Consider the following 14,977-nt stretch of genomic DNA (forward strand, 5'->3'; position numbering starts at 1 on the left):
TTAAACCACTTAATCAAAGTAATTTAATTAAAAAATGCATTTACTTCATGTATAATTATTTTCCCCTAGCAAGCTCCAAATTAGAAGCTTGGCTGTTGCTAAATCCGACCCCTTAACCTCCCTGTAGCTTGTGTATGGTGTTGTCACATAATTGGATGCATTACATTATTTGCCACTTAGGTATTATTAATTATATAATCTAATACCACTAGTACTTGTTAAGGTGTTTCAAGTTTGATTAAATAAGTGAACATAGTAATTAAAATATCTGTGTTTAATAAAATTCAAAATCAGGGGCAATATGGTCAAATGGCTAGCTTAGGACACCATGTCACTCTCTTAAGTTTCAAAACCTTGATTAGTACTTGTATCCTCTATATATACTCATATGAAATTAGCTAGACCTCATGATTTACAACTTAATATGCTTAGTCTATATAAATTGCCTTGAACTTAACTACAATCTACCTTCATTGTCTCTTCTTTCAGCTGTTTCTTTTGTTGTTCATTGTTATCGAAATTCTATTCTCTCAATATATATTATAATATCGTCGCAAACTAATCTAGCCCTATGGCAATGGTTATAGACGATGATTTCCACGAATTTTACTTTCCCGATTACTGTAACACTGCTACAACTACCACTACCACAACCACCACCACGAGTGCTAGCGAAGATGAATTGTGCAATTGGAATGATTGGTCGCCTTTGATGGACTGGGAGGCCCTTTCAAATGGTCATGACCAGGACTTCAATGGCCTGTTCGAATCAATAATGGATGATGACAGTGCATCCTTGAGCCAGCTCCAGTCATCACCAGAGCTCCAGCAGCACCCCTCACCGCAGCCTCACGAGCATTCCTCACCGGAACTAATGATGATCAGTCATGATCCTGAAGAAATCACAAACAACTCTGAGGATACCAAAGGGTTGAGGCTAGTCCATCTCTTGATGGCCGCGGCTGAGGCGATGACGGGAGTGAATAAGAGCCGCGACCTGGCTCGAGTGATATTGATTCGGCTCAAGGAATTAGTCTCTCCAACACAGGGGACTAACATGGAAAGACTCGCGGCTTATTTTACGCAAGCCCTGCAGGGCTTGCTAGAAGGGACCGGGAGTAAGAATAATAATGTTCTGTTAAATGGCCCCTACCACAATCGAGACGAACATCAGGCTACAGATACACTTGCGGCATTTCAGTTGCTACAAGATATGTCGCCTTATGTCAAGTTCGGACACTTCACGGCTAATCAAGCTATTTTAGAGGCCGTGACGAATGATAAAAGGATTCATATAGTGGACTATGATATTATGGAAGGGATTCAATGGGCCTCGTTTATGCAGTCCTTGGTTTCGAGGAAAGATGGTCCCCCGGGGCCACACCTCCGGATCACGGCCTTGTCCAGGGGCGGTGGTGGTAAGAGGTCCATTACTAGTGTTCAGGAGACCGGGAGACGGTTAACAGCTTTTGCCGCTTCAATCGGCCAACCTTTTTCATTCCACCAATCTAAATTGGACGCGGATGAAAGTTTTAAACCGTCGTCTTTGAAATTGGTAAGAGGGGAGGCGCTTATAATTAATTGTATGCTACATTTGCCTCACTTTAGTTACCGATCCCCCGATTCGGTAGTTTCATTTTTATCCGGAGCCAAGACACTAGACCCAAGACTAGTGACTTTGGTCGAAGAAGAGGAAGAAGCCGAACCTACAACCGACGAAGGAGGATTCGTAAGTCGATTTATGGAATCACTTCACCGTTACTCGGCCTTGTACGATTCCCTTGAGGCCGGGTTTCCAATGCAAGGACGCGCTAGAGCACTGGTGGAACGGGTCTTTTTAGGACCACGAATTGCCGGATCATTAAACAGGATCTATCGCGACACGGAAATATGTTCATTAAGCAATTATTTGTGCGGAATGGGATTTCAAAGAGCTAACATAAGCTTTGCGAACCACTGTCAAGCAAAACTCTTGTTAGGACTCTTCAATGATGGCTACAGAGTCGAGGAATTGGCAAGCAATAAGCTTGTTTTGGGATGGAAATCGCGGAGGCTTCTCTCAGCTTCTATCTGGACCTCTCCTGAACAGGATTTGTGAATTGTTTTAAAACTGTTTATTTTCATAATATGTTCAACTAGTTTAGTGTCAGTCCCAGTTTGCTCAGTCTTTTAGTACTTTGTTTGAGTTACTTTAGCATTCTATGGCAAAGCTAGATGTTTGGATTGATTTTGTTAGCCACGATCCCTTCCACTGGTTCAGGAAACTTATGTATATATTATGCAGTGCTCTTTTATAAGCCGCAATATTGCCTCTGTACAAAGCTATTTGATAGTAATGGAGTATTATTTACAGTGACATGTTGATGTTGAAAGCTTATAGTTTAGTTTTGCTTGCAGATAAAAAACTTGTCATTACACTAATGATCACTACATTACCTTGAACGAGAAAACAACAATTGCAGTCCTCCTGATGTACAAAAATATCAACTGCTATGTAAGTTTCAGGTTTCAACTGTATAGCAATAAGCGCAATATTTACCTTCACAACACTTATCCTGTGACTACAAAAATTCCAACTTTTAACTAAAACAAACACGCTGTCCAAAAATGTGACAAAGAGAATGCTGTGCAAAACCATGTATACCATTGAAAAGGTTCACAGATTCAACAATTTCCGATTTCCGATTTCAGCAAGTGTTTGGGTGTTTCATTTATGGTTAATGAACCAGATTAACAGAAAGCAGACCTCAATTCAAAAATAAGTGTTTAGATTATTTATTTGGCTGCATGAAATGAGAACCCGAATCCTATTTACATAGTTAAATCCTACCATTTCCATCTGGATTTCCATACCATTACCATTTCCATCTGGATTTCCATACCATTTTCGTTAACCTCTATTATTGTACCTTCCATTCTTATTATTCCCAATCTTAATTCAAAAACCCCCCAAGTAAACTAATCTTTGCGAAAATATTGAAATTTTGTTCGAATGTTCTATCATTATATGAGTATTCGTGTATGTCATTTCCTTTGTATCCCTTCGGTTTAAACTTAAAAAAATATCTTGTTTATCATATGTTATTCAACTTGAGATATCGCAATCGTTTCATTTTAGAAAAAAGCAACTTTTGTCGTTCTCCACATGGTATTCCATTATTTAAATAGCTTGTCGCAGTCCCTCGGAATTAATTAAAGAAAATTACGAGCTCGAAGCACACTTGATTGTTCGTGACCACAATGATTGATGGCCAGCAACTTTCTATTCTGAAATTTATAAAATCGGTTTTTCTAATGTGTGCCCAAGGGCACACATTAAACACTAAATTCTATAAAAATGGTTTGTTTTGATTGGTGGAGTTGATGTAAATGCATGGGGGTCATTATCATTTATTGTTCATCCACCAATCAAAATGAGTTATTTTCATTGGAGTTAGGGACAATAACACTAAATTCTATAAAAATGGCTTGTTTTGATTGGTGGAGTTGATGTAAATGCATGGGGGTCATTATCATTTATTGTTCATCCACCAATCAAAATGAGTTATTTTCATTGGAGTTAGGGACTATTGTGTGCCCTTGGGCATACCACAGAAAATCCCTTATAAAATTTAGAGCAGTAAAATTATTCTACTTTTTTTTTGAAACAAAGTAAAATTATTCTACTTGATTGAGTATGTATCACAATATTTGAAATTACTGAGCCGTAAATTTATTATTTATATTTAGGCTCCGTCAAACTGCACATGCATGATACAACTACCACATTTAATATCGCCACCCTCCGAATCATTTCTTTAATGTTTTCTTTATACATGTACAATCCAATTCTTTTCTTTTTAAAATTTATCAAAAATAATCGATGGATCTCGCCACTTCCTCATTTTTTCTCTTTTTTCACACTACTTTTCCTACCCTCTCTCCGTTTTATATAAGAAAAATTAATGAGTTTCATCACTCATCCGCTTTTCTTTCTCTTTTCTACTACTTTATACATATTTCTTAACTTCTGGCACAAACTAAACGTAAACAACTAGTCGAGACGTAAGGAGTAATTATTATATTTTAAATTTTATTATATATATATACACACTAATTTATATCGTGTATGCTCCCTATGTCTCATAATAAGAGTCGTTTTGACTTTTCATATGTAATTTGAGGCGTAAAAAGACATGCTTTTACAAAAATATAGATGTTATTATTTTTAAATTTTTTTTCTGGACAAAAATATAGATGTTAAATTTTTATTTAAAGAAATAAATTTTAAAAAATAATATATAGAATTACGTTGTTTAATACCTCTCAAATTACATGTAAAAAGTCAAAATGACTTTTGAGACGGAGGGAGTAATATAAGTAAATTTTTAATGTTTACTTAATTTTTTAAATTTAAAATTAGTAAAAAAGATACGTAGTGAACATGAGATTAATATATACTAAATGCAAAGATAAAAGCAACAAAATGGTTCGGTATATACATGTAAGTAAGAGTAAGAACTCTGGAATTAATATAATTGTTATTTATCTTTTACTCGGGGATGTATTCGATTGGGATTTTAATAGGTTATTTTTAGTATATGTATTTTAATGGATTGTATATGATTTTGATTTTATGCGGATGCTTATCAAATGTCGCAGAGTTGATAGGATTTAAGCACGATACTTCAAAATGTCATTGATTTTGGTGAGATTTCAAAAAATTTAAAATACACTGAGGAATGTCACAAAATTCATCATTTTATGAAATCCAAAAAATCCAAAAAAATCCATCAGCATTTGAATTCCATCGGATTTCATGAATGCAAAAAAATGCTTTAAAATCTCAATACAATACACCCCTCTTCATTTTTTTTAATATCTCCTTGCGTTTTATTTATGAATATTTAAATTGTATGTTTTAAGGAAGCTTGACATGATTAATTGTACAAAATTTAAACATAATTTTCACAAAAACATTTCTACATTTTTGAAATAATTGTATTAAGGTATTTGAAATATTTATATTAGAAAAAGAAAAGGACTTTACCAAAACTATCACTTTTTCTAAGTTTTTTCGCGATTTTATTATTTTTTGAAAATATTTGCAAATATACTAAATTATTTGAAAATATTTACAAAAATACGAGATGCAACCAATACAACTTGCAACCAATACAACTTAGTTCATCGGCCCTACAGAGATTACATGTGGTTGCAAGTGCATGTGATTGCAACGGATTGCATACAATATTTTTGCAAATATTTTCAAAATTTTGGTATTTTTTGAAAAATATTGTATTTTTTTAAAAAAATTGTTTTTGATTTGGATATGTATGAGAAATCTAAATAAAATAAAAAAAAGTTAAACTCAGTCCAAAATTTAATTACGTCTAAACTCTAAAATATATCAGTAATAATAAACGTGACCGTAGAAATTGTAAAAAAAACACGCGCGTGGAGTACTGAAATTTAAATATATGAGCAGATGACTCATTTTTCTGGGCAATTGTCAGTGAGTGTTCTCATTACGGCGATCGTTGCTGACTCCGGTAAAATAGCCAGAAACTATGTACAGCTCCCTTGGCTCCTTCGTCTTTGGCGTGCTTATAATATACTGTATGTATACATGCTTGTTTGTAGTTTATACACATGCATGCCTCCTGCAATGTAACTTAATTTACTCGCAAGTCATACATAGTACTGCTACTCCTAACAACTTAGCCTAATAGTTTTATTTGAAGTGTAATAATTAAGTAAGCCGCGACTGTAATTAACAATCTATTTAAGATTTTAAGCTTGCAACTCCTAAAGTCCCAGCATGGGGCAAGTTCGGACGGTGGGTGGCAAATCCCTCTCCTTAATTTGGGATTATCTTGTAAGCATGTTGAGGATTACTCAAATGGAGCTTTCAAAACTATTTGTCCACCACTAATGACGTTTATTATAGTAAGTATTTGCTTTGAGAAAACAAGAAATTGTGATTTTTAAAGAGCAAAAGATGCTTGGTGATGTTATCTAGAACACACTCAATTTGTTTATATTAGGCAACGTGATTAGAAAACAAGGTCAACAATGATAGCCCCATTCAACTTTTTGAAGTGATGCAAGGATACAGTAAGCACAGATTTGTTTAAGGAGTATGTCTCCATCTTTACCCACCGTTAGAGGTTATGAGATATGCACGACAGTTTTGAGATATTAATTGCCCTCTTATGTGGTTTTCTAACATTTCTTGGTACGTGTATATAAAATCTAATTTTATAATTGATATTTTAAAAATTATATATAAACCTTAAATTTTTATTTTAAAAAATTTGTAAGATAATAATTTATGCGACGACATTTATTAAAATTTTAAATTGTGTGTCAAAGTACCCATATAAGAAAAAATATTGTATGTTGAATATATTAATATAATAAAAAATAAATATCAAATAAATTAACGAATGGAGGGTATTCTATGAATCGGGATGCTCTCTTTATAACCGATTTTACTTTCAATTCAGTTACCGACCCAGCTCGGCGACTTGAATGGTGCCCTCACTGCCCCCCAATTTGCTGTTAAGATTGCTGTAAATAAGAACCAACCTAACTGACGCGGCTGCAATTTCTAACAAAACAGGAAGGTTGGAGTTCATGCAGTTCAATCTTCAATGGGCTGCGAAGTAACGGGATTACGTACACTTTTTAGTTAAGAATGGGCCTCGGTTTTAGATTGTGAAAAGAGAGAACGCAAAGATTACATTAGAAAAGTTCTCTATAAAAATTCAAGGGTACGAATTTGAATATCTAATAAAGAATAAATTGATATATACAGATTTTCATATGATTTAATGATTTGGATCATTCATTTTTAAACAAAAACAGTCAATTCATCTCTACCATTAATATTATATAAAGAATTAATATTATTATAAAATCAATACTTTACAACTTGAATTTGCATAAAAAAATTGGTCTGTTACGATTTTTTGATGTAGGCATGTTTGGAAGTTAGATTTTTTGATGTAGCTAGGCATGTTTACTACAATAAGACATAATATTTTTCTGAATATTTGTGAATAATCTCGAGTTTTGATTAAACTTTTTGTACTACACTTACACTCGATTTGATTTTGGTAATTCCTGATTCATCCCCCTAGTTCAAACGTTTTCTCATAATGAGTTTCTGTTCCAGAAGTGTTTTGTGGCTGTGATGCATAGGGCGCTGGCCGTTCATTTTGTTTCTCATAATTTTATCTAACAAGAAACTCATTCTTTGGCATGTAAAAATCTCCTTTCATGTATCCTTCTTAATATGAGATTTCCTAATACTTTCTTAAGTTGTAAACTTGTAATTATAATGTACTGGAGTATCATCAAACAACTCGATTAACGCGTTTGTGACAAGCAGCTCACAAGAATCGGATCATGTAAATCACCAGTTAGAGAGATCAAAAGTTGCAAGTTGCGGATAGTCATAGGCGCAGTATCAAATTTCATGCATTTAGCTAAATTACAAATGGACTAGTTTCAGCCTTTCAGGTCCGTTAGGTTGGCATTTCTTATTTTTCACTTGATAGCAAGAGCATTCGCCAGATGATATTTGTTTTGTTTTTTCTTTTATGTGCAACATTTATCTTTATTTGAGAATGGGAGGTAGTAATACCGGAACTCCTGTCTTATGCTTATTGTGTTCCTATACTAAGGTCTAATGTGTCAGGTAACCTAATATTTTCTCTTCCCTGTTGATCAATGTACTAAATTACTTGACATTGATAGTAAATTACTTCTATGAAGCGCCTATTGTTGAAATTACATCAAGGCATCCTTGGCAGGAAAGAGAGGTGAAGCATTGTCAAAAATATGATACCTAGAGCAAAGTTGAGTGTGATTTTAAAGGGGGGTTTCTTTTCAACATGTAGAGATTGGAATAGTTCAAATGCACCCCTTTCCTTGCCTTGTTATGTCATTGTTCTTAACTTTTTTTAGTTTTAGCTTATGAAATATGTCTTGAGTTCATGACACTAGATGGGAAATAGGCCACCAATATGTGTAAACGTGACGGTGTGTTTTGGGCAGAGGCAGTAACAATTTTCATGGTTCGGAACAGAGAAAATGATGGGACGGAATCACAGAGGCAGAGAGGCTGATACATATACAATGCTTCTTGATGTTTTTCATTAATGAACATGACCCTCAAATCTCAATAGAGAAACTGCATATTGATCATGAGTAAGAAACGATTGTATAATAAGAGGTACCAAATTTAAACATAAGGCGCCTGTAGCTCAGTGGATAGAGCGTCTGTTTCCTAAGCAGAAAGTCGAAGGTTCGACCCCTTCCTGGCGCGCTCTATTTTGCTTTTGAATTGTATGTTGGAATGAAACTTCTGATGTTAGAAATATATTTTTGCAGAATGCGACTATCTGTGATTGTATGTGGTGTTTTCCTCATTGCCCCTTCTGTCACCTTTTCTTATACATAACAATAGCTTTTCTCTTTCAAGGTTCTCACTAAGATACTCAAGTGATCTCTAGGAATGGCTTTTCACTATAGATGGGCTATTTAATCCTTTCAACTAACGTGGTATATAAGGCAAGCTCATTCGTGTCACAATTAGTCACTTGTGGCACTTCCACGCCAGTGTCTGCTACAGCCTTTATAAGTTAAGACCTCAGGTTGCTGCTATGAGAAGCTCAAGAGGGATTAACTTTGTAGTAAGAAGTTTTCAGAGGATTGATTGATTAAGTGAAACATAGTCAGTATTTGTAAATCACACCCCTTTTGGCCTGGTAGATGATATTAAAATTTTGCACATCTGTTAATTTGATCAATGATGTGGGAACTTATCGTTGCAATTATTCCAATAACCTTTCTTTTTTACCCAAGGAAGATGGTAAAAGTATTTTAAGATTTGCGATCCGCGAGAAAGGGAACTCTTGGAAGTGCAGTTGAGGGAATGAAAGAGGAACGGTCAAGGATTGTGTAACACTTTTTCCGCAAAAATTAATTGTGTCAAAAGCTTCAAGTATCTGGGATTTGACAGATCCTATAACTCAGGCAAATGTAAAAGTGAGAATATGCATCTGGCTGGCCAGACTTCTACTGATCATTCAAGAATTAACCTTTGGAAGTTCAAACATGCCAACATTCGATCCAGTAGTGAGCTATTGTGGTAGGAGCAATGGTTGAAAACGTTTAACTAGGCTTTTTCCGGTTTTTTCATTTGGAAGGAAATTCGTTTTCAGAAGAACTTTGGACCATTTCTACTAATAAATAAACTGATTAGCTAAACCTGCTCCAGATAGTTGTGATGTTTTACGTGTAACAAGGGCATCTCGGACGCTTGACAAAACCCTTAGCAAAAAGATGTTAGAGCATGTGGTGACTGCTTAGTAAAAGGTTTATAGTTGACACATCATTAATAGAAAATATGAATAGCCCTAACAAATTGGACATTTCAGTGGGTTAATTTCCTTTAAAAAAAAAAAATTCATATTCGTTATATTTTGCAAACTTTTATAGACCATTGCAAGATTTTCGGTCATATATTAAATATCATAGTTATATAATATAATTTATTTATAGTAATTTGAAATAAGAATAATATATTGTTTTTAAATTATAATCAATCTCATCAGAAGATATTGTCTTAAAGACAAATTTTATTATATATAATCTAGCGAACAAACAACATTTGAGATGCTAATTACAGGAGCGTGAGAAACTCGTGATTCATCTTTCGCAATTAGCTTGCGTATTTAATATCCAGCGGCATAAGTAGCATAATCACCTTTTTGTTAGTTTTTATGGTGTTTTCACCGTTTGATTCTATGCATTTTATTTCCACTACTTCATATATATTTTAATATTCTTATAAATGTACTTTTATAATTTACATTTTAAATTTTTTTGAAAAATTATATTTTAGAAGAACATTAACGTGTGTATGGCATGGTCGTTCATTAATGTATACAACTCCATGGACTGAGGAAATACCATTCTTTCCGACATTTCTTTGCAAAACACGTTTTTTCGCAGTTTCTTACGGTGAGTTTTGGTACTAAATTGTAAAGTTTAACTATTAGTAGTACTATAAGTTGCATCGTTTTTGTTTTCTTTTATGGTTCATTCATTTTCTCACACGCTTTTAGGTGATTTGATTATATATTATATATTATTAATTTTAATTTTTTTTATGAATTTGAATAATTATTATACATTTTTATTAAAAAATATGAATAAGTATTATAAATAAGTAGTCAAAATTTTTGGAAGTTTTTGTAAAAACAAGAAAATGGCGAGAGAGTATTTTTTACAGGGTTAGAGCATCTCCAACCCAACACCAAAACACCAAAATAGTGTCACTTTTGATGTAAAAGTCACTCCAATGCAACACCAAAATGGTGTTAAAATTACACCAAATGAATTGGTTGACCCCAAATTTGGTGTCAAGTATTCATTTGGTGTAATTTTTACACCAAATTTGGAGTTCTTAAAAATTCCTACTATGCCCTCACATTTATGAGACAAAACAAATTTATTCCTTCTATGTCTCAATACACTTATTTTATCTTATGTTTTTATTTTTCAATCATAATCATTATAAATTTTCTTCCTATACTATTTAATTCACATTTTTTATTTATTCCAAAATTTCAATAAATTCATATTCTTGTATAAAAAATTAAATAATTAAGTTGTTCTCTTGAATTGGTTGATGAATTTATAATTATTTGAGATCCTTGTTTAGTTAACTTGCTAAAATTCTATGTTAAGCAATGATATTGATAAATATTGATATAAATAATTTAAAAAGTGGAGAATATTCATTTTAGATGTAAAAAGATTCTTTTTAGTGTAGATATGGTGTTAATGGGTTGGAGTGAAAATTTAAAATGGTGTAATTTTCACACCAAAATGGTGTTAAAATTACACCATTTTGATGTTATGGGTTGGAGATGGTCTTAGGAGACTAAACTCAAGTTGGACCATAACTGCAAAATGCTGGAGACTCAAATTGTTCTAGATATTTATCAGTTGGACAATTTCAACCGGTAGGTTCTCGGCCCATAAAAGAACCATCTCCTTTTTAGGGCAGGATGACCAGGTGCCCTGGTTTTGAGCTGGGCCATGGGCTTCATATATTTGAATTTGGGGGTAGATTTCAAACATCGCTGTCGTGTAGGCTGGTGGGCGGTGTCACAGGCGCGGGCACGGGCCTTTATTCAAAATATAAAATACTAATTATTATTATTGTAATATATAATCTTCTGCATTAAATAAACTTTAAAATATAATGATAAAGATTTATGTTCTCAGCTAAAAGTGTGACCAAAACTAAGAATAAGTATTTTTCTTATACTGTCATATATTAAAAGTTATTATGTATTATAGTGAAATAATAAAATTTTGATTGAAAAATTTAGTTATAATTTGATAAAACAACCATGATCGTAGTCGCTAAACTCTCTACAATTAAACCTCTTTAAAGTAATAACGTTGGTACCAACGAAAAAAATTATTTTATCAAGTTTATTATTTTATAAAGTAAAAATACACTATTTATACTTAGCAAAAAAAAAATACACTATTAATATTATATTGAGACTAGAAAAAAAAATATTACTTTAATAAGGATATTACTTTATCGATTATTATTTAATCGAAGTTCAACGGTATAAGATAAGTTATATTGTAGAAATATGACTTATTGCTGCGAGGAAGGGTTATATATGAATAAGATTGTTTTATTGGAGATACCGACGATTATATATATATATATATATATATTAAATCTACTTATATATATAATAAGGCAACCAAGGGCAAAAGTTATCAAAAAAATGGCTGTGAAAAGTCGAATATAACCCTATTTATCTCATAATTACCAAAATGCCATTAATTAATACCTTTATTACATTTAAACTATTAAATACCTTTGAATAATTACATACTTATGTTAGTTATACTTATATTAATTGTATTTATTACACTCATTAATCACCCATTTATAATAATGTCATTATTTAATTAATTTTGACAAATGTTTTTTTTTTTTGAAACCAATTTTGACAAATGTTAAATAATTTTGGCTAATTAATTTTGCAAAAACAGATTTTTGGTGAATTAAAATTATGATTGATATAATCGGTTATAGTAAAATCTAGATAACCGAAAGCACATTAGGTTAAAATATTTATTATTTAACTAATAAAGATAATTTTTATAAATTATAGTATTTTTTATGTAATATACGTAAAGAATGTACAAGTTTTTAGAAAAATATTGATAGATTCAATTTATATGAATTTCGAGATATCAATAAGGTCCATCATCTTACAACATTTAAGTATCAGAATATATACAAACAAAACAGAGATCCAAAAAATTACTCAAAATCAATATCCATCTGATTTACTTTTGACTTCTCATGTGTGGTTAGTGTAAAGTTAAACTAGAAAAATAAAAAGAATAAGAAAAAATATTATGATTCTTACTTTCCAAATTTGTTAGCTTGAATTGTGAAATGTTATAAGAAAAATATTGTGATGATTTGATAGATGTTATGTCACATTTGTAATGAGTAGCGAGTAATTTGTATTGATAAACAATCTTTAGCAAGTAACGTTGCTGATTCAATGATGATTTACGTACGTAGATATCTCTCCGTTTACACATTCTAATGATAAATTCAGAATGATATTATAAAACCGAACATTGATGTTTCAATTTTAAAGTTGGGTCCAATGAAGCTGATGTTATAGTACAAGATCACAAGGTCTTTTAATGAATGCTTAGGTTAGGTCCACTGAAGTTGATGTCCAACCTCACATCATACAGACTATCACGATATGAGATATTTTATTATGATTAAAAAAATAAGTTGGAATGAAATATATATTAAAACAAGTATTGCAAACAATTAGAAGTAGTGTGCTGATGAAGTCGTTGTTTATAATTATAGTTAATGATCGAGAAGAATGATATATACCTTATAGATGTGTAATTGTGTTTCGTATATCAGTTTATTAGTACGATAACCTTTTTTTTTACAAGGGACCCAATTATTTTTAAATTATAGCTTTAACAATAAAGATGTCCATGTTAAAATTATAAATATGATATAATATATTTTAAATAATGAAATAATTATTACAAAATATATATATTCAATATAAAATGCAATAAAGTTTTGAAAATAAAAAATTAGTTTATAAATAATATTTTAATTCTTTAATCAATTAAGCATTTGAATTATGAATCCATCAAAATACATGAACTGAGAAGGTACTCCTGCTGTCCCTCTCATTTCGTAACATTTTTTTTGCAATTCTCGACACACACTTTAATGCGCCTATAAAGTATAACTCTATAACATTTTTCTAAAATTTTTTTATTTCTAAATAAAAATTAAGCATTAAATTTTTATTCGAGGAAAAAAATTTCAAAAATTTATAGAACTATACTTTATAGGAACATTAAAGTGCGTGTCACACTCCCATCCTCCAATGTTAAGAATTAAGAGGCACGAGGGAGTATAATTTAAAAATAAAAAAAATAATTAAATTAAAATTTATTATTATTATAAATAAAACAAATTATTCATTTAAAAATATGATTAAGTTGAAGTCCCGTGCCTTGCACGGGCTTTTATGCTAGTTCTATATAATAAAGTATTTTGTGATGGATATATTGGGTCTTTAAATATAACACCGATCTTCACAGTTGTGTTCCCTCGCCTAGAGAGAGTGGAATGTAAAATTATAATCAAATTTTGTGGAGAAAGAAGAAAATATAAAAAATAATGAATTAATATAAGTGAATTAAAATTTTTCAATGATAAAATTTAGAAAAATATGTTATCTAATTGAATGAAAATTATTTACGAAACAGGTGGGTGATTTAAGAATGAAAAATTATGTTCCTTTTCTTAGTCACTTACGGTGTAGTACACAAATTTTATTTCATTCTCCATCATTTCATTGGAGTGAATATAATTAGTCACCTATTATCAATAATATGTTTTACTATAAAGAAAATACTACTACTCGTCTCCTATATTGAAAAGGCTCAAACTAGGAGCTCATTAATTTCAAATTCCCGAAGGTGGGGAAGTCAGCCAATTTTTTGAGCAGCCATTGTTTAATTTATGAAATCCTTTTTGGAGTCCGTTTTTCAAACGAATCGATGAAATGAGAATTTAAACCTGCCATTCAAATATAGAGCCGAAAGTATTTGTACTTTGAACTTTTGAATAACTATAAAGTATTTATAGTAAGAAATTGCTGGCTTGAAAAGCAGGAGAGGTGGATATTCATATTTTTCTATTAGGAGTCAGTAAAGCAATAAAGTCAATTCGCAGTTAAATTATTTGAATGAAGTTAGTAAAAAAGAAAAAGAGACAGAGTGTAGTGTAGGAAATTTCCATGAATTTACAAGAGCAAGCAAGTGGTCATTCAGCTTTTATGCAAGAAGATGCCATTTTTCTAATAAAGGGGCAATTGGAATTAAATAATTGAAATAATTGAGAAAGCGAATAACACTTTAGCTGCAAACATTTGGCTTCACAACAACAAGAAAATCAAAAGGTCGGTTGAAGATAATTGACAAAAAACAGTGTATTTCATCTTTTTACAAGATTAAGTAGGGGTGTTTTGAATTTCAAGTATGTTTGTAGGTGAAATATTGTCCTGAAATAAATGGAGTACATTACATTATTATTTGATTGCATTTAAGGAGGAGAGCTGGTCCTGCTTCTTGTCTAATAGTTGAACTTGGCTGTTTCTTCAAGTGTGGTTCAGGTTCAGATAGTAGAGAATGACAGATGAATTGAAGTAGTAACACAAACACAAAGCCTATAAAATGTGTAGCAGTCTCTTTTAAAAGCTAAGGCTTAAACAATCACTCCTATGTGACATTGATGCATGAAGATTTGAGTAGTCCTGTACAATTAGTTTGTGGGTTCAGGGTTAATAATACTCTTGAGGGCTCAAGGGACGCACCGAGGGAG

At 31.8% G+C, this 14,977-nt stretch overlaps 1 protein-coding gene and 1 non-coding gene across 2 annotated transcripts; both read left to right on the forward strand.

The window, feature by feature from the left end:
• The first annotated feature begins 394 nt into the window (after positions 1-394).
• Positions 395-2,356, forward strand: LOC108218059 (protein NODULATION SIGNALING PATHWAY 2). The gene has a single exon (XM_017390983.2). It carries the CDS (start codon positions 572-574, stop codon positions 2,096-2,098), a length of 1,527 nt encoding a protein of 508 aa, XP_017246472.1. The 5' UTR covers positions 395-571; the 3' UTR covers positions 2,099-2,356.
• A 5,885-nt stretch (positions 2,357-8,241) lies between these two features.
• On the forward strand, positions 8,242-8,314 carry TRNAR-CCU (transfer RNA arginine (anticodon CCU)). The gene has a single exon. It is a non-coding gene; the product is annotated as a tRNA-Arg (tRNA).
• Positions 8,315-14,977: the final 6,663 nt, after the last annotated feature.

Source organism: Daucus carota, chromosome 4, assembly GCF_001625215.2.
Source record: "Daucus carota subsp. sativus chromosome 4, DH1 v3.0, whole genome shotgun sequence".
Taxonomy (NCBI): domain Eukaryota; kingdom Viridiplantae; phylum Streptophyta; class Magnoliopsida; order Apiales; family Apiaceae; genus Daucus; species Daucus carota.

Excerpts from the sequence above, each read along its gene's own strand:
- LOC108218059 (XM_017390983.2), top strand. The coding sequence starts at position 572 with ATGGCAATGGTTATAGACGATGATTTCCACGAATTTTACTTTCCCGAT.